At 39.9% G+C, this 23,276-nt stretch overlaps 2 protein-coding genes across 4 annotated transcripts in view; one reads left to right on the forward strand and one right to left on the reverse strand.

The window, feature by feature from the left end:
* The first annotated feature begins 1,690 nt into the window (after positions 1-1,690).
* On the forward strand, positions 1,691-11,153 carry ccnl1a (cyclin L1a). Of its 3 annotated transcripts, XM_077541296.1 has the most exons (10): positions 1,693-2,016; positions 2,213-2,287; positions 2,567-2,676; positions 4,574-4,694; positions 4,803-4,867; positions 8,074-8,173; positions 8,251-8,355; positions 8,441-8,694; positions 9,874-9,972; positions 10,048-11,153. In XM_077541296.1, the coding sequence occupies exons 1-10, from the start codon at positions 1,771-1,773 to the stop codon at positions 10,496-10,498; spliced, it is 1,626 nt and encodes a 541-aa protein (XP_077397422.1). In that variant the 5' UTR covers positions 1,693-1,770; the 3' UTR covers positions 10,499-11,153. The 3 variants fall into 3 exon arrangements, with proteins under 3 accessions (XP_077397425.1, XP_077397423.1, XP_077397422.1); XM_077541299.1 differs by lacking the exons at positions 8,251-8,355; positions 8,441-8,694; positions 9,874-9,972; positions 10,048-11,153 and adding an exon at positions 5,280-5,293 and having other exon boundaries at positions 1,691-2,016; XM_077541297.1 differs by lacking the exons at positions 8,251-8,355; positions 8,441-8,694; positions 9,874-9,972; positions 10,048-11,153 and having other exon boundaries at positions 1,691-2,016; positions 5,280-8,084.
* Positions 11,154-12,096: 943 nt separating this feature from the next.
* The window catches only part of veph1 (ventricular zone expressed PH domain-containing 1), a 68,736-nt gene continuing 57,556 nt past the window's right edge, over positions 12,097-23,276 (reverse strand). Inside the window, exons 13-15 of the mRNA XM_077541290.1 lie at positions 20,784-20,920; positions 17,327-17,380; positions 12,097-17,256 (exon numbers count right to left, since the gene is read on the reverse strand). Coding sequence (XP_077397416.1) covers positions 17,074-17,256; positions 17,327-17,380; positions 20,784-20,920 — 374 coding nt within the window. The 3' untranslated portion in view covers positions 12,097-17,073. The remainder of the gene's footprint in view (positions 17,257-17,326; positions 17,381-20,783; positions 20,921-23,276) is intronic.

Genomic DNA, 23,276 nt, shown 5'->3' on the forward strand with positions numbered 1-23,276 from the left:
ATGTGTATTTGATCCATTATGAACTCCTTTAAACACACTTTTTTGTATGCGTACATACCACATAAAGTCCATGCTGCATTGGCATGCAACATGTTTGGATTTCCAAACATTCACCTTTCTCAACTTGAAGAAATCATACGATGAATGTGATCTGCTTCACTGCTTGGGGTAATTACCATCGCAGGGCAGGCATGCACGCATGTCTCTGGAGAATTTGTGCAAGATGCTTGTAAACAGTACACACGACAGGGAGTGGTGTGTGTTTGTGTGTATGTATAACTAAGCTCTTGTTCGTCACTGGGTGTCCCTGAACGCTTTCCTCCTGCGTCGTTGTGGTCATGTCGGAATTCTACCATCCTAGCCCTCCCACACCCTATAATTAAAGTTACTCCGTCTACGGGAGGAAGAATGCTCAGTATTCTTGTTGTCGTGGTAACTGCGTGAGTGCGACAGCAGGGAGGTGCTGGTCGTAGGTGTTGCTTAATGATGGGGACAATGAGGCCTCAGTCTGCCACCTCATGTGGTGTGCTAATGAAACAGATAAAAAGTGTGTGTGCGTGTATTTTTCCATATACCGTACACTCTTTTGTTTTGCTAGGACTGACAATTGCCTCAAATATACCCAATAATGTACATTATGGATGATGAACCAACCCGCCTCACCAAAATTGTCTATGGTTGTTTAAAAGCATAACAAAACACAATCACAGAACTGTGATTGTATCTAGCAACATGCAGAAAATGCTTCAATAAAGTGGTGTTTTATCAAGATTGGGGTGTTAAAAAAGATATGTGTACTTTAAGTTTTGATGTAACTCAACCTGGAGTGTGCAGTTAAGTGGGAAAAATTGTGTGCCTGGAGAAAGCACAGAGGAGGTCGAGATTCGAACCCGCAACGCCAGAGACAGGCGTACCGAACCACAACCACAATTACACCATGCTGAAACTGTAGCCACTGTTGTGAATTCAAAAAGTGTCCACTGCTGTAATACACTAAATGATGGGTCACTAGTTCCCTCTGCTGTTTGTCCAGAACTACTGCAACGCCTCGGGTTAAACAATGTACAGTTTATTCGGAAATTTATGAGAGAGCGAGAGCGAGAGAGAGAGCGAGAGCGAGAGAGAGAGAGAGAGAGAGAAAACGTTTACGCGGATGGATATGTTCCAGGGTTAAGGGTAAAAAGTCTGAAACTTCCCGTAATATCCGTAATTTGAGCAGGACTTCCCGCTTTCTCCAGGTTAAGTTTGTACATTAACTACAGTATGAACAACTTTTTATACTATTTCCAGATTCGTTATTCTATTGTGTTCATAACAAACCCCCCCAAAAAATCACATTACCCATAACATTTCTCACACACTAAAAATAAACAGGAACAAAGCTCCGCCTAAAAATAAAACAACAAAAAGCAAAAAAATAAAACATACACAAAAAACGCTTACAACCCCCACACACACACACAAAAGTTCTCTTCCTCCTCTTACTTTTTTTATGTGTGAAATTAAACGGTAAAATGAAGAGTTCCATACACACATGCTAAAAACGTAAATACATTTTTTTTTTATATAAGTTTCGAGAGTAGATGTTATTTGTGGCCTTTTCCATACATACATGACACAAATGTGATCATTTTAATACTAGATTTGCGAAACTACTTTTCGTCTCGGATGTACACCAACGTCTGTGCCGCAGCAGCTCTGTGACGTCACACTCTTAGTCCAGCGGCCTGTTCCGTGGTGTGGCTTCCTGATTGTCGTCCAGTTTTTCGAATGAAGATGGCCGCAGGTCCTCTTTCTGTGTCTTCAACCGCGTCAACAAACAACGATGGCATCCTCATTGGTGACAAAGTTTACTCCGAAGTGTACCTTACGATCGACAACTCTCTCATCCCGGAGGAAAGGCTCTCTCCGACGCCGTCAATGCTCGACGGCATCGACCTCCACACGGAGACCGACCTTCGCATCCTGGGATGTGAGCTGATTCAGTCGGCGGGCATTCTTCTCCGTTTGCCTCAGGTTAATAGCCTTTAACTTTCTTTAAATCTACGTTAGGATTCTGAGTAACGCTATAGTTTTCAAACATAGCCGCTCCGGCCTGTTAGCTGTTAGCTTACTGTGTCGTTGGCGTGCGTGGTGGAGTCAAAATGGCGACGATCCATTGTGCTCTTTCGAGAGAAAATATATCTATATATGTATTTTGTCTTTTCAACAGGTGGCGATGGCAACAGGGCAAGTGCTTTTTCATCGTTTCTTTTACTCCAAGTCCTTCGTCAAGCATAGTTTTGAGGTGAGTTCTTTCTTGAGTTGTAAGTTGCTAGGCCGCTGGTGCCGTCTCATGCTAGCGTTTCGTTGGCGTAACGTTGGCGGGCGCCATGTTGGACATATTCAAACGCGGATTCGTTCTTCCTTCAATCTGTTTCGAATTACTAAATACTACGTATTTAAAAACACAATTAGTATTATTGTTTAAAATTGAAGGCACCAGTGTGCCGTTTTGAAATGTGATTTTTCTGATGTTTTCAACGATCCCTTTCTTGCAAACTGTTTTGCTTCATTTTGTATTCAGATTGTTGCAATGGCTTGTATTAACTTGGCCTCCAAGATTGAAGAAGCACCCAGGCGAATACGAGATGTTATCAACGTTTTTCACCACCTGAAGCAGATTAGAGTCAAAAAGTAAGTATTGAGTTATCACTGTACACACATCTTTTGTTAAAAAAAATTCACTGTTAATTTTCCTAATGAATTGTTCTGCTTTTTAAGTGCCCTTCTGTTTATCATTGTACTCTTAAACTATGCTTAAACCTCTCAGTTTCTCCCCCACACGTGTACATTTGCAGATGTAACAGTTTAGTTTTGACAACCACCTAAATTTGTGTCACACCCAAACTCAAAAGAGTATTTGACGTAGCAGTACTTTGGCTGTGTGAGCAGTTAGTTTTGATTAGAAGTTTGTTCATGGCAGCGCCATAAGACCTTGGCATTAACTTGGCTTCTTTTTTCCCTTGCAACCAACTAACAGCGACCAGCTACATTTACCAAACCCTGGGTGATGTGGAATGGTACGTAAGATGAAGCAGTCGGCATGACAACCATGATCCAAGGGGGCCTATCTCCTCGCCCAGGCCCCTTCCTGTGGGAGACGCCCGTGGTCTGCGCCACCTCGGGGCACTGGGATCGGGGATGACAGGTTGGCCGGTGGTCCTTGGCCCCCTGGGCACCTTGAAGACTTCTGTGGTTCAGTCTTAAGCTTTGGGTATCTGTCCGCCAGTCTGCAGACCATTGGGTAACGTAGTTCTCTTTTGACTACTGCTTACCATACATTTTGATTGTGCCTTTAGCGCAAAAGCCCTTTCACTAGCTCTCGTCTATGGCTTTTTGAAATATCACCTTGTTCGTTGCCATAAATGTGCCAAATGTTTGTTTTTTTAGGTACTAACGCAACTTAGATTTCATCTAATATTTTGTTTATATTTAGCGTCAATATGATGAATTTGGGACTAAGGTTTTTAGATGTATGATTGTACTGTTGAATTTTATAATTAGGCTGGCATCTGCTTTAGTTCAATTTGGTGATTTTTAAGCAGCTAAACATGTTTTTAATATCCCGATTAGGGGTGTGAATTGCCGAGTATCTGGCGATTTGATCCATATCACGATTCATAGCTCATGATTCAATTTGATACTGATTAATCCCGATACGAATCTGTAAATCGATTATTGGGATTTTTTTTTTACTCAAATTTAGAAAATACTAATCAGTAAAGTTATACATGTATGCTGTAAGAGTTATATGATAATGTATTGAACATAAATTTGAACACTATATAACAGGGTGCAATCCGTTTCATGTTTGAACAGCATTAAAATAAAAATATTAAGGCTTAATGTTCCATTAATATAACATTAGTCCATGCTTAGTGTGAACCCTAACCCTAAGTAAGACTTTTTTTGTTGAATATTACCATCAAAAATTGATGTTTAAACATTGATTCGGCCACATATTGAATCGATACAAGAATTGCGCGCTCTAATATCGCGATATATTGCCGAATCGATTCTTCTTAAAAACACTCCTAGTCCTGATGCATTATTAAGATGCTTCACTTGGCGTAGAAATACCACAGCATGAAGGGATACTTAACACTCAACATCAACACATGCAGTTTATAGATTTGTTTTTGAACCAACCCTTTAAGCTTTTCAGTCCATCTCTTAAGATTTTGATCACTTAAAACTAGAATCCTTTAAATTAAGTGCTGTGATTTTAAGATGTTAGATGCCCAAAGGAAGGTTCTGGGTGTTGTGTGCAACGACCATTGATGATATTTCAATGCAATGACAGGCTGTGATTGAGGTTGACAGCTACAGATCCTATAAGCTTGTATAACCACAGGGGTCCTCAAAGCCCAGCAGACTGTCATAGGCATGCAGTTAACAAATCTGCTGAGAGTTGGTTGGAATAGAAAAAAAGAATAGAGTACATTGAAACAGAAGGGTTCTTTGTTTTGGGTGGGTTTGGGGTTCTCCAAGGAAGGGAACATTCTTTTATTTTGATTCCATTGTAAAATAGGACTCCAAGTTCATTGATTCTTGATCAGAACTACATAAACACCAAAAATCAAGTCATCAAAGCTGAGCGGCGTATTCTCAAGGAACTGGGCTTCTGTGTACATGTCAAGCATCCGCACAAGGTGAGGAACACCCCACACAAGAGGTCTAAACTTAGCAAAACTTACCACTCTAGTTTTGCAGCAATTTCGCTATGATAACAGTTTGCAAAATTTTGTTTTCCTGTCTAGATAATTGTAATGTACTTGCAAGTCCTGGAGTGTGAAAAGAACCAAACGCTGGTCCAGACTGCCTGGTAAGTTTCATCTTTGTTTTCCACCTCACCTTCAGCTACTTCCTCTCTTGTATGAGACAAGTTTCAGCAGAAAGACACAGACCTGGGCTAAAGATGAACCTTGAAACGATTAAAAGGCCACCTGATTATGTCGTAGGACATAAAGCTTATTTTGCTGAAAAGATGTGCCTTTCAGATCAGTGATATTCAAGCATACTACTTGTTTTAAGCACATTAAAAACTTTTGCACAAGTGTACTCATATTTTTTATTTTTTTTAAAAATCCAGTTGACGTATTGCTGCAATTTGTATTATTGACACCCACCCCTGTGACGTCTCGCACGTGTGCCCCTATGTGGCCTTGCTATAAATTGTTGATGGTGTCAGGGAGCGTGATTTAACTTTGTCCTTTCTCTCTACTCTTTGATTAAAGGGTAGTCCGTGCTGGTAAGTCACATAAAGAACCTCTGAACTCTGCCTCCTCCAACCACATGACCTCAGGAAGCCTCCCCCCTTTGGCTGGCTGCCCCTCTCCACACAGCCAGTCCCAATGCTGAGACTCGTTGAAGGGGGTGCTCGGGCCTTTCCCAACAGCCTACATCGTCTTTTTTTTTTTTTTTTTTTTTCTTCTTCTTCTCTTGGCTCTCCACAAGGATTTGTATTTTTCTTTGTGACAAGCCTTTTAGATCACATTTTGACAATGTTTTTGCTATTTTTCCAGTTACATATTATTTAGCATTGACCTCCAGTTACTTTTTGGAGCAGGTAAATACGTAAAGTATAGTATGTCATGTCCCCAACTGACGTGTTGTCCAGACATGTCTGTTTTGCAGGAGGATCCAGTTCTCAGGTTTTGTCTCCAATGACCTTTCTTGCTCTGCACCAATCACAATTCAACACAGTTGGCATGTTGTTGGCGTAGTTTTTTCATTTTATTTTATTTTATTTTTTATTTTTTTTTATGCTGAGCCATTGAAGTATCTTATGGCTCATGAAATGATGACTGATTAGCCTGGAAGTACCTTAATGCCCGAGCCTGCTGAATAAGTTTTAATTAAATCAGTAAAATATTAGTTGAATATACTTTGGAGAAAGATTGCAAAGAATTTTTTTGTGTATATTTTCGCCTAGGCAAACATTCTAACTTAATGGGGTAGGTTTTTAGGTTGAGTTTGTTTGCCATCTTTTTCAACCTTTTTTTTTTTTTTTTTTGGTTTGTATCCCAATGATGTGGATCATTCATATTCTTACCTGATAGTCTCCCATTTTTCAATGTCACCACATGTAGATTATCCTTGGAAATTTAAATGTGCTTAATTATTTTTTTGCACAGCAATTTCACTCAGCCAAGGCAGCAATCCTAAGACCATAGTCTTGTGGTTAAGTGTCTTGGCCTTTAATAAGTTAGTGACAGTTTGACATCATATGCTTGCACACTGCTGACTTGCCAAAAATTACCTTTTGTGCGTGTCAACCTTAAATGCTTTTGCTTCAATATCCCATCAGATCTAATAATCTGAATGTGGCAACCGTTGTAGATACATTTCCTACATCCTCAATGTGTGCATGGTCCCCATGGCATGTCATCACCTCATCTGCTCATGGCAGCGTGTAGTCTAAGGTGGGCAGACTTTCAGAAGGAAGTTTACACAAATCCCATGGATACCCAGAGAGAAATGGACAAAGTTAAACATTACAGACACAAGTTTCATTGAGCCCTGTCTAATGAGGTGTCTTTAGCAGCTCCACATTTAATTCAGCTACTGCTATACAATGGTACCTCAAATTTGACTTTGCCCATCAAGATTTTTATGGAATGATTTATTCCAGAGTCACCACCATTAAACCTTTACTGCACACTGTGTACAATTGAATAGTTTGGTTTGTCATGTAAGTCAAAGAAGTTGACTGCATGTCACACAAATCATTCTTTGAAAGTAAGAACTTTTGAATGTATAAAATGTTGCAACTTAGCTTTTCATCACAAGCAACAAATGGCAACTGGCATGGAAAACTCATCTATATCTGCAGCCAGTGCTTGTCAGCAGTCAGAATATCTAAATCAAATTCCTTGGTTCGAAGCTGCAGGTCTTCGCGAGCCAGTGGGAGGGGGAAAAAAAAGGAAGTAAAAGGCAACCAAACAAATAACCGTGCTAAACAACTCACTTGTGATCATGTGGTCGTCAATAACTGCTGTTCGTGATCTCCAAATATTGTGGCATTGCACTACTCGGTGAAGCTGGACTGCTGTAGTTTGGATGCGAGTTTACTGTCAATATTTTATATTGGCCTTTAGGTGTAAAAGACTCAAAAACTCACCTTGTGTGCATGATTCATGTGCATGTAGAAGCCAATTCTTTGCCACAAATCAGGAGTCAGGCCATGTTGATGCCAATTGAAGGCCCCAAATTTACTATGTTAAGTGTTTACACGTCATGGTAACTCGCTTTATAGTGTTTATTCTTTTGAGGTACTACTGTATTCTGCAAAAGTTGGGTTAAAGGGAAAGGCAACCACCATATTTTCTTGAAACTATACAACTCCACTAGTCTAAACACAGTAATCTGAATAATACTGCAGTTGTGGAATTTGAATTCAAGATGCATTGTGGAACTTGTCCCTATTTTTTATTATTTTTAAACTCGCAACTGTCACATCTGGCCTAAAGCAAAAATTCAGCTTCTGTGTCAAGCTCCTGCAAGGCACCCCAAACAACACTCCACATTAATGGGAAGATACAAGCTGATAGGCGCAGCCGCAGTTATAAAGTTAGGGCTGCTTGTACGCATATGAGCATTTGTGGTACATTCATAGTACAGAAAAATACTTGACCATTACCGGTTACTCCATAATCTGCTTCTATACAGGAAAATCCAACCATTTTCCCTCCATCTCTGGGTATGGCCATTTTGCCACTTGTTGCTGAGGGTGATCTGAGATTGGTTGTTACCTAAGCCCTGAGCTACTGTGATGTCATTTTCAGTTGACAGCAAGGGGCATAATGGCCGCCCCCTGAGATGGGTCAAAACGGCTGGATTTTGCAGTTTAATTCATATTCCACAAACACAATGTTAAGCAGAATGCTGTGTTTAAACTAGTGGGGACACATACAACTTGACCCACCCCCTTTAATGTAGAGTCAATGTCAATCTTTAAAAATTACAAGTAAAAGTGGTTTTGTTTAGAGAAGATGCTATGTTTTTGTTTGTTGTGCTTTGTCGTTGAAGGAATTACATGAATGACAGCTTGAGGACCAACGTGTTTGTAAGGTTCCAAGCAGAGACCATTGCCTGTGCCTGCATATTCCTTGCTGCCCGAGCTCTGCAGGTGGGAGAATTAAATTTAAAGAAAAAGTCACATGGTGCATTGGAATTTTGAGTTAATAGCTCTTTCACCTGTTTCAGATTCCCCTGCCCTCCAAACCTCAGTGGTATCTTCTATTTGGAGCAAGTGATGATGACATCAAAGAGGTCTGCATCACCACACTTAAACTCTACACAAGGAAGAAGGTAAAACAAGCATGTACAATTCATGCATTGAAGCACCAATGATGTCGCTATGCTGGCCTTATTCGATGTACTATTTGTTCCACAGCCCAACTATGAGCAGTTGGAGAAGGAGGTGGACCGGAGGAAGGTGTCCTTGGCTGAAGCTAAGCTGAAGGCCAAAGGGCTGAATCCAGACGGCACCCCAGCATTAACCAGTCTGGGGGGCTTCTCGCCTGCCTCCAAGCCCTCATCCCCAAATGTGGTCAAAGTGGAAGAGAAGTCTCCCAACAGCCAAACGGTCAAAGCTGTTAAGAAGGAGCCAGATAGCCGCACACAGATGACAAAAAGTCCACACAACGGGTAAGAAATGCAGCCGTGACACACTGATGCTACTTGAGCATGGATGTATTTACTTCCAGATGAGGTAAACACTGTAGAACTTCTGTGAGGGTATGTAAATATGCATTCTGCCTGTTAAAGGACCAAAAGTAAAGGGACAATTAATTGGCTGTTCCATGGCCAAGTGTTATTCCCTCATTATCCCAGAATTAATCGCAATTCCAGAAAGATGAGCATCATAAATGCAATTAGTTCCAAACCTTTGTCGTGGTGGTGTGGGAACATTATGGATTCATTCTAGATGAACGTGCAGTGTTTCTTAATGTCAACCAGTCAGTTATGCATTTGTATGAAGTTGCAACACCGCAAACTTCAAAGTCCATTAAAACACAGCCATCCTATCCAGTTTCTTACAGGAAAAAAAACCAAAAACGGTGGGGCATGGAAGGCCGTCCATTTCCAAATAACTTGGAGTTACACCTCACAGGTTATTTATTGGGTCTGTAGGTTAAGAGATGCAGCCATTGACCATTGACAAAAAGGATGTTCTGTTCATTTTACTGTGCGTTTATATCCTAAAATAATTAGGACAGCATGGATGCCAGTGGAAAAGATCGGCTTGTTGATGTGACTGCTGACAAACGTGGCAGATAAAAATGTCAAGTGCCTTTGGTCATCTGGTCATCTGCTCACATTCAGCCATTGCACATAGAAAATGACCCGAAGCAAGCCACAAAAAAAGTGGAATGGGGTTCAATGCTCACGTCAATCACCTGACCCGAATCCAATTGAGCATGCATTTCACTTGCTCAAGACAAAATCGCAGGGAAAAAGACTCCAAGAAAAAGCAGGAAATGAAGACAGGGCATTTTGTGGTTAAAAAGTGGGAGGCATATATACAAAATATAATTCTGACTGTTCACTTGAAGCTGAATGTCTGCTGTTAAAGAATATTTTACTTTTCATTGAGTCAAAAAGATAATTGTATTTGAGGACCTGTTAACTTTAATAATGATCTTGCCTGATAACTGATGGATATTGGTAATTTCTTTAATGGCCCATCACTGTGTTGTTGGCATAGATGTGGCATGATACATTTACTATATTACTATTGAATGTTGACCAAATTGGCTGTAATTGGATCATTTCCCTGATCTGTCTTAAACACTATCTTTTTTTCTTCGGTCATCTTTTGGTCAGAATGAGGAAGGAGGCAAAGATCGGGAGGAACAGCCGGAGCGGCAGCCGTTCCCGTTCCAGAACGCGGTCACGTTCCAGATCGCGTTCTCCTCGCAGGCAGTAAGTCAACATGCTCACCTGCACCTTTTATTTATTTATATATATATATATTTATTTATTTTTTCCTTCTTCCAGTTACAACAACAGGCGCAGTCGCTCGGGGACATACAGTTCTCGCTCACGCTCCCGATCCCACAGCCGGAGTCTCTCGCCTCGGAGACACCCCCCCTCGCCCCTTCTCCCGCACCTCAAATCTAAGGCCAGCCACCATAGCAACAGTGACTCAAAGAGTGGTGGACGCCACAACAACAGCGGCAGCCACAAGAGAAAACGCTCGCGCTCTCGGTCCCGCTCGCGCACGCCGCTCAAAGCCGACAGGGAGCGGGACCGAGAGAGGGACAGGGACAGAGATCGCGGCGCCTTCGACACGTCTTCGAAGAAACACAAACACGAGCGCAGTGCCGGACATCGAGACAGGAGAGAGAGGGAGAGGTCGCGCTCGTACGACAGGGAGCGTGAGCGCAGTCACAAGAGTAAACATCACAGCAGTGGCGGACATTCAGGACATGGAAGACACAGACGCTGACACTCGCTTCGGCAACAAGACTCAAACATGTAAATAAATTCAGGAGTGTTCAAGTCAGCGTTGACAGTTGGTTTCTTTCTTTTTTTCTTTTTTCTGGGGTTCCCAAATGTATTATTTGACTCAAAAGATGTCATTGTTTAAAAGAATGTTCCTTTTCATACATTTGTGACGACGTACAGAAAATGGTTCACAAGTTGGAATGAGGTTTAGTTGCCAGAAGCCAACAGGTGTGCCATGTCTTCTGTTCATGTCACAGGTGAAATGTTGAATCACGTAGCCCCAAGTAACATGCTTGCCCAATCTTAATGATTCACAAGTAGCAAAGAAATCTATTTACAATGTAAAGTTGATTGATGTCCACTGGCCTAATGTCAATGCTTTAATTTTTTAAAGCGATCTGCACAGTGGATACTAGCTAGGATAAAAAAAATAAGAGGATTCAGGAACGTGCAGAATGTTGCAAGGAGGTTGGGTATTTTGTCTCCAAAGTTTACCTTTGTTTTGTTTTTGTAAGTTTCCAAAGAGCAGTTATATTTTCTCAATCTGTTATCGACTTAATTTGAAAATCTTTATTGGCTGTCAGCTGGTTATGCTGGTTTTAGTCTACACAAATACTCTTGTCCAATTTTTATTCAATAAATGTTATAGCACTGAACTGCTTTTAGGTTTGTTGTTTTGTTTTGTTTTTTCTCCCCCAGCTACCACCTGGTGAAAGTGCCACTACACTACATCATGTACTAACATTTTGGGAGGCAAACCCCCTTCTGTTTTGTAGTGAGATCATATATCGCGCTTAAAGCGCCAGTGTCGATAACCGGTGTGTGTGAATACTTGCAAATTGTGTACAGTTGCAGATAGTTTTGTCTCGGAAAACTGCAGTACGTTAAATGCTCGCTAGGGGGTGCTCTTGGTTCTCGTGTTTGGAGGGATATGTTTATCAGGTTGCACACCCAAGAGTTAACAGTTCTGAGCATCAATTTGTGTTCTACCCTTTATAAGTGTTGTATCATATATTTTTTAAAAAGTGACTTGGTCGATTCTTGTACGTTTGCAAATGGTGACAGTTTAGAGCCAAACTACCGTACATAAAAAAAGCCCTCAGTTGGCTATAACTGGAGATGGAGGCATTGGCCAATCAGCAACTCATGAGTAAAACAGGATGGCTGCTAAATCTGCAGAAAATCCTTGATGGGAAACTTAGTGGAATGGTATTACGCAGGAATATAAACAATGCATTAATAATGGACAGCCAACCTGCTTCGTCTAACAGTGTGGAAGAATCATTTTATTACAAAGCAACAATCAAAGGAGCACTGCTAATAAAACAAACATGCCTGTTATGCAAAAGCAATACTATTTGAGAGCACGTACAGTACATATCGATGCCCTGAGGGCTGAACGTTTACGAATCTAATGAAAGATCGATTTCACGTCAGGGTTCGTTCAAGGTCACAGCGTTTCCAATACGTCTCTAAACACTCTTAATGGTTTATCATGTTCAAAATTTCTGCGCAACAAGATAAACCATTAAGACTGCTAGAGAACGTTTAAGAACCATTGCAACCTTGAACGAACCCTGACGTGAAAGCTTGCATCATTCAGCTGATGGTTTAGGTTATTGTGACATAATGCGAGGACTGTGACTACATCTTTGTACACTGAGTACATTTTCTGTGTAGTACTTGTAGAATGGTTTTTGCAAGCATATTGTTTTTGCCATAAAGTTGAAACTCTGCTGAGAAAAGGCAATGTTACATGCAGCAAGTAAATACACAATCCAAAATAGTTCACAGTCCTAGATATTAAAATCAAGGGAGGAATGGGAAGACGATTTCAATTTATTCACATGATGGAGTCGTGTACAAATTAAATAGTACATTCGTTGACCTATACAGTAAGAAGAAATGTACTACTTGTAGTGATGAAATTGGATGTTAAAATGGCAAAACAACTGTAATTGTTGTTAGGAGGTTTGCATCAGTTCTCAAGGATGGGGTTTCAAATTTCAGTTCACCTTCCCCTGTGGAGTTTGTGTGCTTGTTTGAGTTTCCTCTAGAAAGTGGATCAATCAATGTAAGAAAGTGTAGGTCCATAATTAAGTCATGCATGAACGAGTTTGGAGTGGAAGAACCTGATGAGGCATTTGGGATGAGCGACAACAACTTAATTGGCCATCATCAGTGATGTATGACATCCCAAAATTCCGGTGAACTCAGATTGCATCTAGACGGTGTCGCGTTTGGACCAAAATGATGGCCAACAGGCCCAACATTGACTTTGATTGTAGGGGTGAGGGGGGAATGAAAGGAAATAGGCAAACAGTGCAACGTGGGTAATTTGAGCCAATGTTACGTCTGCAGCTAGCAGGGTTGCAGCTGTTGCACAAAGATTTCAAAGCAAGATATTTACCTGCACTGGAACCTCCTAGGTCGGATGCCCCAAAAGTCGAGTTCAATCTATCATCGTGTCTTCAATGAACCTAACATGCACGACTTTAGAGTGGGGCAAGCTTGGTTCAGGGTTTCCAATATTCATTGGCGCCTTGAAATAAGAGCGACTGGACTTACGAGACTGCTAAGAAGTCCAGTAGGATCATTGAACAATATAGCTGTCTGTTTAATTCGTTTTAATTCTATTTCGTCATTGCTGCATATCAATTATGAAAACAATATTATATTTCCTCATTTACACATTACAATAGTTATTCTTTTAGGGACGGCTGGAACGGATTACTGGCATTTCTATTCATTTAAATGGGAAACAGTGACTTGAGATAAAGTACAAGTGTTTTGGTGTTTCAGCCTTTCTACAAAAATCTTGAATTAAGCAGAAGGTATTGCCATTCTTGAAATCAAAATTACATCTTTCGTTTGCTCAATCAGAGTGAAGATCCTTCTTTTGGAAAGCAAGAATATTACATCAGATTGCTACTACGTCAAAAACTATGGAAAACATTTTTCAGATTTTGTGTCTAGAATGAAAGACATTTTACATTTTTTTTAAATTTTTTTTTAATACATATATAAAGAAGATGGACTCAAATGGCCAGCATAGAGCCCAGATGTTTAAAATCAGCACTTAAAAGTGTGGCTGAGGGGAATTTGAAGTACGGTATTAATTAAGGATCACTTTACATGTATTACAAAAAACTGCATTCACATGCATGCATATAACAGAAAGCAGATCACCAACCTGACTGATTCTCATGAATGACTTTAGCCTGCTTCAGGGATCTTAACTCAAGCAAGGTTAAAAAAACAAAACAAAAAAACTCATGGATGTGTACTGCAAAGCTGTGCTGTGTGAAGATGGCAGGCACAATCTTAAAAAATGATTCAAACAGGACATTATCATCTTCACCTTCTCTCCCGCGGCAACAAACAAACCTTTCACACAATCAGTTGTCTCAATAACTGATTGACTGCACTGTTTTCCTGCACGTATTCACTGAGATCGCCACAAAACATCAAGTTAAAAAATATCCCACTCCAGACACTGATTGTGAAAGAAAAGCAACTTGACCACTGTACTGACCCTCATGGGATTTTCCAAAATAGATGACTGTGAAAGTAATGTGAGCTGCTCTCTTGGAAACAAGTAGAAAGCAGAGAAAAAAACAACTATCGAACGTGTCCCAACAATCACGTCCACACCTCGTATTAAATACACATTTAAGGCATATTTTGACGTTTGCAATAATATGCTTTCCTTCCAAGAATGTGAAATGAAGTAAGACGCTCAAACCGCAACATGTGGGGTCTTGGCTACATCAGGGGTGGGCAATTTGTGGCCCTTGGGACATACAGTATATGTTTCACTCAGTTTTGAACCTGGCTCATTGAACAAGAATCTTATTATATTTCTGGCCTTCATTTACCAGTAGTTGTTTCCCTCTATAATTGGTGAATAAAAATGTAATCTATTCAATCATATAATAATTATTATATATAATAATGATTGGTTAATTGATTCAATGTAAATAATGAAAATGTAAAGAATTTGACATGTACATATTTATTTTTCCATCCATAACTTTTTCATACAAGTACCATATTTTCCGCACTATAAGGCGCACCTAAAAGCCTTCGATTTTTTTCAAAAGCTGACCATGCGCCTTATAATCCAGTGCGCCTTATATATGGATTAATATTGAGCCGCAACAGGTCTCGCTGTCAAGACGCTATCGGTGACCCTGCACGATCGGCAGAAGATCCCGCCATCTTGGATCGCTGGCTAATACTAATACTTTACCTCAGAGAAAATAATATAAAAGCTGTTTATTCATTTTTGGAGTGAATTGAGTTGTCAGAGAGCTGGTTTGTAATCTATTAATAAAGTTTGACTGACCTATCTGACTGTTTTGTTGACATTCCCTTTAGCGCAGCACTATCTAATGGATGCATAATGTAACCATTACTGCAGCGCCTTATATATGGAAAAAGTTTTAAAATATGTCATTCATTGAAGGTGCGCCTTATAATGCGGTGCGCCTTATAGTGCGGAAAATACGGTATATATGCTAACATATGTTTTCTTTTTCACTATCTAATTACCTGGTCCATCTACCCGCTTAAAAATTCCAACTTGGCAGTTGGGAACCACAGTTTGCCCATTTCCATTCTCGCGTTTGTACCCATTCTCGTCCTCATTATTGCAGGATATAAGACACGCCCATGGCTGCTCCTTCGTTTTGCTTCTCTCCAATCAGGGTCTTCATTTTATTTGAAGTGTATACATGATTCAAGGTGTGAGTTGTCCCATGTCACATCAAAATGCATATTATTCTATAATATGCAATCCTATATTGCTGTTATGATATAAATGTTCTAGAAAATAATACTGCAAGCTGAATGAATGTGTCAGTGGACCTAATTAACCAACAGAACAAAATGTGTTTTTGTTCAGCCATGTTTCCAAATATAGAATGCTTGCTTCCTCTACAAATTAACAGTCTTCTGCAAGACTAGCTTTTTTTTTGTTTTGTTTCAGAAATACAAGTGGAACTTCTAAAGTTGAAAGCAGTAAAAGGTCTAAAGCTTACGTAACCCATCTGACTGTACAAAAGGCTTTCTATAGGGAACTGACCCACATCAACTGTACAAAAGTCAGCCAAACGTACCACTAGATTAACCTCGTAAAATTGATTTTGTAAAACATTCAAAAATATTCCAATGTATTAGTATTCACATAGAGCTAACAGGGGTCACCATCTTTTTGGAAATTGAGAGCTACTTCCAGTGATGGACAAATATAGCTTCATGAACCACTTGTGATTTTTTTTTAGACTCCTCTTGGTGGCACTCTTGGCTTAAAGATGTAGTGGAAATTCAATCAAGTACCATTGCACTAGCCTTTATATTTAAACCAAGAGCACCATCTAGAGGAGTAAAAAAAAAAAAAAAAACACACTGAAGTGCTTCATGAAGCTTCATTTTCCCATCACGAGCTACTTCATGAATTTTTATTACATTGTCATTATTAACAGTCATCAAAGTGAACACATGGATCTGGTTAATTTATCTCCACCACCATGTTGGTGACCCCTGAACTATAGAATGCTGCTAGTTTGCATCCACTCATAATTTCATTTCATTTTGTTTTTAATCTTAAGTGCAAACAATTTCAGTGTTCACAAAAAAAATTGAGTGTTAAAATTTTGTGTTCAATTTTTCACAGTTATCTGTTTTAAATGGAGGTCAGTTTGGAATTATTTGACAGAGTTGGTTTATTTAGTGTTTAACTGCAGAGAATAAATCAAAGGTAATAAAAATAGTTAAAAATAATTTGTGTAAACGGTGTTCTTGCAATTAATACACAAACTATAATCAATTGAAATATATTAACACTTCTGGGAGTGAAAGTAATACAAACCAGGTTGTTAAAAATATATCAGCAGGTTAATTATTAACTCATTCAATCCCAAAAACGTGTAAAAACGTTTTTCAACACTTTGTCCTTCCCTCCCAAAAACATGTTTACACGTTTTATATGTTTTTAAATGCAAGAGCATTGATGTAGCTTCTGACATGAAGAGGTGGTTTAAAGCAATGGTAGTTATTGTGGAAAACAGGTGGCAGCAGAGTATAAGAGATCGGCCAGGGCCATGTTGCATCAATCTCTTTTTGTCAGTGTTTTTACCAGGAATGTGAATATGGACGAACCCTAGCTATATTCTAATGCTAATTGCTGCAAAACGGAAACAGATACAAATGTACTTTTTTCCTGATGAAAACAGAGACGCTAATCTTTCTTTTGGTGTGATCCATGTTTTTATAGCAATAGAACAGAATATTCTGTGGGCCTTGCAAAATCAGTCAAAATCCTACAAAACAGCCAGAAGCAAAGAGGGCTGCTTCACGAAAATGGCTGGGAGTGAATGAGTTTAGAACGTGTTAATTCAGCTCTCTCGAGTGTGCAACTACATAAATCCAGAAAAAGTGTTAAAATTGACTCTTTCGCTGTGTTCTTGAACAAAATCAACACCTTTCCAACATATTGATCAATGAGGCCCACTGCGTGTATTTTGCGATTGCAACGTTCCGACGTGCGCTGAAGATGAAGAAGGTGCGGCGACGTCACAGGTAGGTGGTGGCCTCCCTGTTCTCCCGCTCTCTGGCCTGAGCCACTGCCACGTTGATGCACTGCAGCCACTCCTCGGCGTGCTTCTCGTCCTGGGCCTTCAGCACGTACGTCTTATTGTCCGTGAAGATCTCGAAGGCTCGCGGGAGGCCTCGATCCCGCCGCTTCTTGGCCACCACCTGGTGTAGAAAGGACGAAAGTGAACCGGATTTCGGGGCGCGCTGATGAAACAGAAGCGGGATGGCTGACCTTGACGCTTTGCACTTTGTTCAGCTCAATGGGAATGTCATCCAGCTCATCCTTCTGCAGGGAGTGGAAGCAGAAAAATGTCTGTGCATCGCTCGCAACGACATCTTCGGCATTTGGTCGTCATTTGGTCGTCACACTGATGCATCACTAAATTGCTTCCAGTACGTTTAACCACACATTGAATGATTTTACGGACTGGATGTTGCAATTTGTTGTTGTGTTGCGCCTCTGCGGCTGTCAACACAATGTTACAAATGCTTATAAATGTGTCTGGAATTGCTGGGGGTGCGGAATGCGCATTGACTCTTCATGGTGGTAACCACATAACTCAACAACATCTTTAATGACAAGTGCTGGTGGTCTTGTTGCTGTTTACCACAAGGTACACACATGTACCACACATTATTGACTTCATGGAATATACAGGACATCAAATTACTCATTGACCACGACAGTGGGGATGTTCGATATCACTTTTTTTTTTTAGACCGATACCAGTACGAGTACTCGACTTCTGACTAGGGATGTAACGATACCGGCAATATCGTGATATCGCAATATATCGTCGTCGTCATGTCACGATAATAAAAGCAGCCCATCTGTTAAAAAAAGTTGGGTTGATTTACATTTGTGCAGTTGTAGCACCCCCTGGTGGATAGTTTTTTGAGTGCGGTTGAATTTTCACAAGGTATGTTTTGGCCCTTCAATGATTCAAATCCATGCTAATGGTCAGATGATTAATAAGTAATATGCTTCTGAAGTGAGTCAATATGTGTATGAACTCAATGTGTTTGCATTAGCGAGTAAGTGCCTCAATATATATATTTATATATTTTAATATGTAATATTTTTAATAGTTTTATAATATTTTTCATTTCTGTATTGTACAAAAGAACAATTTTGTCGTGTATGTGTGTGTTTTTTTTAGTATGAGCTCTTTTTTTTTTTTTTTTTTTTTTTTTTTACAATTTTGTGACCTTTTTTTGTATCGCCAACCTCCCCACAATATCGTGATAATTATCGTATCGTGATGTTTGGATATCGTTACATCCCTACTTTTGATTAGTTGCTACTCGTACTTTTGATACATAAAAATGATTGATGAGCTAATTTTGAAGAATGACCTGCCACAATTATTCCTTTAAGGGATACTTGACTCGTTGAGCTAGTTTCAGCAGTTAAAACTTCATTATTTTTCATATACAATTAATATATTTAAAAACTATTTTTTTCCACTGTCGACTGAAGATGACATCACCTGTGCTGAGGAAGTAGATAATGACCAATCATGGCTCACCTGTTTTCTGGGTTTGGACAGCAAACTGAGCCACGATTGGTCGCTACCTACTTCCTCAGCACAGGTGATGTCGTCTTCAGTCGACACCAAGTGGAAAAATTTGTTTTTAAAGGTATTAATTGTACATGAATAATAAGGAACTTATCCAAATAGTTCTGGACAAAATATTAACTTTTTTACTGCTGAAAATGGCTCAATGAGTCAAGTATCCCTGTAAAATTGCATAAATTAAATGCCAATTTTCTATTCTTTGCATTTCTAGTCATTGCAAGTACTGATACCTTGAAATAAGGCCGAGTAATGGCCCATTATCAATATCTGGTATCAGTAATCACCCAACCCTTATTAAGACCAGCTATTCTCAAACTGAACAACATCCACAATGAACATTGTTCTTGCTGTAACACCGAGAAAGCTTAACATAACATAACAAAAAAAACTTCTGAGAAGTGCAACCAACGAGACCCTCTCGAGCTGGCGATGGAAATGGAGCAACATAAAATAACATTTTGTGGAAACTCATTCCCCGTGTGGGAATAGGTTTCTCAACACACCAGCACGAGCTGACAATGAGAACAAAGATGAAAAAGTTTCCCCATTTGTGGCTGCTGAAAAATAAAGATGGCATTGCTGTTTTGGAATTAAAAACAAGAAAGCTTCACTCGAGGATATTTTTAGAGAATTCTACCATGGGACAGAAACTCAACACTGAGCTGTGCAAGGAACACAGAGGATGTTCTGTGTTTCGTGGTATATTGAACAACGAGAGGTGCTAAAAGGAAAGTCAAGTCAAAAAATTTCTTTACACTAAAACTCAATGTTCTTGCGTTTGTGAAAATGAATTAAGTAGCAAACTTCACTTGTTTTGATCCATCTCAGGAGGCGGCCATTTTGCCAATTGCTGTCGACTAAAATTGATATCACAGTTGCTCAGGGTTCAAGTAACGACCACGACCGTCACGACTCACATGTTTTCTGAGTTTTATCATGGCACGTTCGCAAGCTGATGTGTGATTGGTTGTTGCCTTGAGCAACTGGGATGTTATTTTCAGTTAACGGCAAGTGGCAAAATGGCCGCCCCTTGAGATGGAGATTTATTAATGGATGGATTTGTTCACCAGTAGGGATGTAACGATATCCAAACATCACGATACGATATTATCACGATATGAAGGTCACGATACGATAATTATCACGGGGCGTTGGCGATATTTAAAAAAAGATCACAATATTGTAAAAAAAGAGAGCTAATACTAAAAAAAAAAAAAAAAAGTACAATATTGTGCTTTTGTACATAACAGCAATTCATATCAACCACCTACAATCTCTAATAACAATATTGAGGCACTTACTTGCTAATGCAAGCACACATTGATCACTTCACAAGCAAATTAGGTTCCCCTTCCTCTGACAATTAGCATAGATTTTGAACGTAGAAGGCCAAAACATCCCTAATGAAAATTAAATTGCACTAATAAACTAGCCACTAGAGGGTGCTAGAACTGCACAAGTGGAAATCAACCTGACTTTTTTAACAGATGTGTTCCTTTTCAATATTGTGAACATGACGACGACAATATTGTGGCAGTTTTAATATCACGATATCACGATATTGCCCTTATCGTGACATCCCGATTCACCAGTAAACCTATGTCTTGAATTTGAAAATATATATTTTTTTTTTCAATCAAGAAGGGTTTACCTACAAGTTTAAGAACCACTGACTTAAAAGAATGGCAAACGCAGATTTTGTTCAAGGCCACAAAGTACGGTTATAATTCAGCAACCTCCAAGCTGACAATCCAGTGAGGGTCTGTAGTGAATAAAAGATGACATTAAAAGGGAAAATGTGCTGCTTAGATGCTTATTTTCCCTTCAATAAACACTATTTGCTACTTGGTCACGGTGATATCTGCTTCCAGTTACGCTGGATGTGAGTGACTCATGCTGTTGCATCATCGCACCTTGGCCTCAGGAGTTCCCCCAGGACCGAGTCCCAAGGCCAAAACGTGTTACAGTTGACTTCAGCAGCTTCCCCGCGGGGACAGCCAAGCTGATCGCGGGTTGAAATTTCCACTCTTGCATACGGTTTGGCGGGGAATCACATGGATTAAGGACACTGAACAGTGTGTGTGTGCGTCATTTTCATCATGAGCGTACCGATTTGCCTCTCCGGAAGAGCAGCTGGTTTCCTGCCAAGGTGAAGTAGCGGGTCTTCCAGCGCTTGATAAACCTCCAGCGGACCTGCTTCTCCTTCAGCTTCCCTTCGATGAGAGGCTGACCCTCCTGATTCACACCTGCAGACACACGACAGCAACACGTGAGCTCAACAATTCAAACAAACGCTTTGAGAAAATATTGTCCGCAACGCACAATGCCCTCGTTTGTGTTTTGTTTGTTGTATTCTTGTAGTTACTCTTTCAATCTAGTTTTAAATTCCCTTTTTATGTATTTACTGTACTGTGTTTATTTGATTCAAAAGTGCTCTATAAATAAACTTGAGTTCAACTGGAGGCCGACCAACTGCAGACCGCATAAAGACAAGCAACTGATGAATGATTTACTGTCGTCAATTAACCTAATGAGCATGTTTTTAGGATGTGGGAGGAAGCCAGTGTGCCCAAAGACGATCCACACCCAAGCATGTGGTGGACATGGAGACCTCAAAGAAGAAAGTGGGAGCTGAGATTCAAACAGAGTTTTTTTTTTTAATTAAGTGGAATACTTTGTTTTACAGTTGCACTTTCGAGACTGTGCCACTCAACCTTCATTGAAACTAACATGCAGGTTTTTCCGATGTAGGCCAGGACTCATACCTAAAACCTCAGAACTGACAACTAGGCACAATGTCTTGCCCACTGGTTAATGAGTGAGATGTGACAAATTACAAGAGGTATCGTACCAATCCAAAATATGGCCACTTCCTATAAACTATTGCAGTCATTTTTGCACAAAATTCTCATAACAATAAGTTTAGATCTCAGATTCCACTTTTGATTCGACTTCATTTACCAACACTTCTTATGAACACATTTTGAAAGGAAGTGTCATTATAAATAACAACACACATTTGCTCACAGAGAGGAGTGGGATGACTCATGCAGCACTCAGGGAGCTGGTCTGCTCAAGTACAAGGCAGCCACGTTGTAAACTACTGTTACGCAAAAAGGGTGGGGCCGCGTCCAGGATTTGAACCAAGGACCCCTCACACGCAGAGAATCACACCCATAAGCCAACGAGCCAAGTACTGGGATGTGAATATCTTCTCAACTTCCGCCCTTCAACAGTGGAAACCAACAGAATCTGGCTTATATTGGGAAGCTGAGTGAGTCTACTGTTGTATACTATCTATTAACTCATTCACTGCCATTGACGGAAAAAGACGTCAAATGATGCATTTTTGCTGGGCTGGCAGTGAATGTGTTAATAAGAGTCAGCTTAGCTCAGAACATTCTTATTCATGTTTGTTTTAATAAATGCAAGTAGGATGCTTTCCTCTATCATTACGATACATTTATGTTAATGTTATCACAATATGTGATGCATCTGAGTAATTTTAGGTCCCAGGAGGAAACAGATTTGTAATTTTACCAAGAAAAAAAAACATACATACTGAAGCAGAGCTATTAATAATTCATTTAATTGATATTAAAAGAAAAGTCAAGTAAAAAAAAAAAATTGTCTTGACAATAATATGTTCTATGCGGGCCAATTAGTCAAACCATGGTAAGCCTATTCTAATTGATATTGTGTTTGTGGAATATGAATTGAAGTAGAAGTCCCCCCCCCCCAAAAAAAACAAAAAACAAAAAAAAAAACAAAGCAAAACAAAAAGCAAACTATTGACAATAATATATTCTATGCAGCCCCACTAGCCTAAATATGATATTCTGGATAATATTGTGTTAGTGGAATATGAGTTAACCATCAACATCCAGCCATCCATCTCAAGGGGCGGCCATTTTGCCACTTGCTGTCGACTAAAGATGACATCAATGGTGCTCAGGTCTCAGGTAACAACAAATCACAGCGCAACTTCAGAAAACAGGTGAGCGCTGATTGGTTGTTGCCTGAGCCCTGAGCAACATTGATGTCATCGTCAGTCGACTGCAAGTGGCAAAATGGCCGATCCCCTGAGATGGATAAAAACGGCTGGATTTTGCTTCATAACTCATATTCCACAAATCTAATATTAATCAGAATGTTATGTTTAGACTGTGAGGTCACATATAACATTATTGTCAAGAAATGTTTAAGGTTGACTTCCACTTTATGTAGTAAATTCCCACCGTTTTCATCCATCACAGAGGGCGGCCATTTTGCCACTTGCTGTCGACTGAAAATGATATCACAGTTGCTCAGGGCTCAGTAAACAACCATTCATGGCTCAGCTTGTGAACATCACATGACTAAAGTCACAAAATAGGTGAGCCATGATTGGCCGGATTAGGGTTAGTTAGTTATTTAGGTTAAGGTTAGGCTAGGGGTAGGGGACCCTGATCCTCGAGAGCGACTGTTGTTGATTTGATGAACAGGATCGTTATCAGGCTTCTTCAGAGCTTGCTGATGAGCTGTTAATATGAGTCAGCTGTGTTGGAGGAGGGAGATATGGAAACCAGGTGGGACAGCGGCTCTCGAGGACCAGGGTTCACT

Source organism: Festucalex cinctus, chromosome 13 (genome assembly GCF_051991245.1).
Source record: "Festucalex cinctus isolate MCC-2025b chromosome 13, RoL_Fcin_1.0, whole genome shotgun sequence".
NCBI classification, from domain to species: Eukaryota; Metazoa; Chordata; class Actinopteri; order Syngnathiformes; family Syngnathidae; genus Festucalex; species Festucalex cinctus.

What these genes read in the sequence shown, in the direction of transcription:
- ccnl1a (XM_077541296.1), top strand. Translation starts at nt 1,771, where the DNA reads ATGAAGATGGCCGCAGGTCCTCTTTCTGTGTCTTCAACCGCGTCAACA. An exon ending in AAGCAGATTAGAGTCAAAAA is followed by an intron (nt 2,677 to 4,573) that starts GTAAGTATTGAG and finishes ATTGTAAAATAG; the next exon opens with GACTCCAAGTTCATTGATTC. An exon ending in ACGCTGGTCCAGACTGCCTG is followed by an intron (nt 4,868 to 8,073) that starts GTAAGTTTCATC and finishes TTGTCGTTGAAG; the next exon opens with GAATTACATGAATGACAGCT.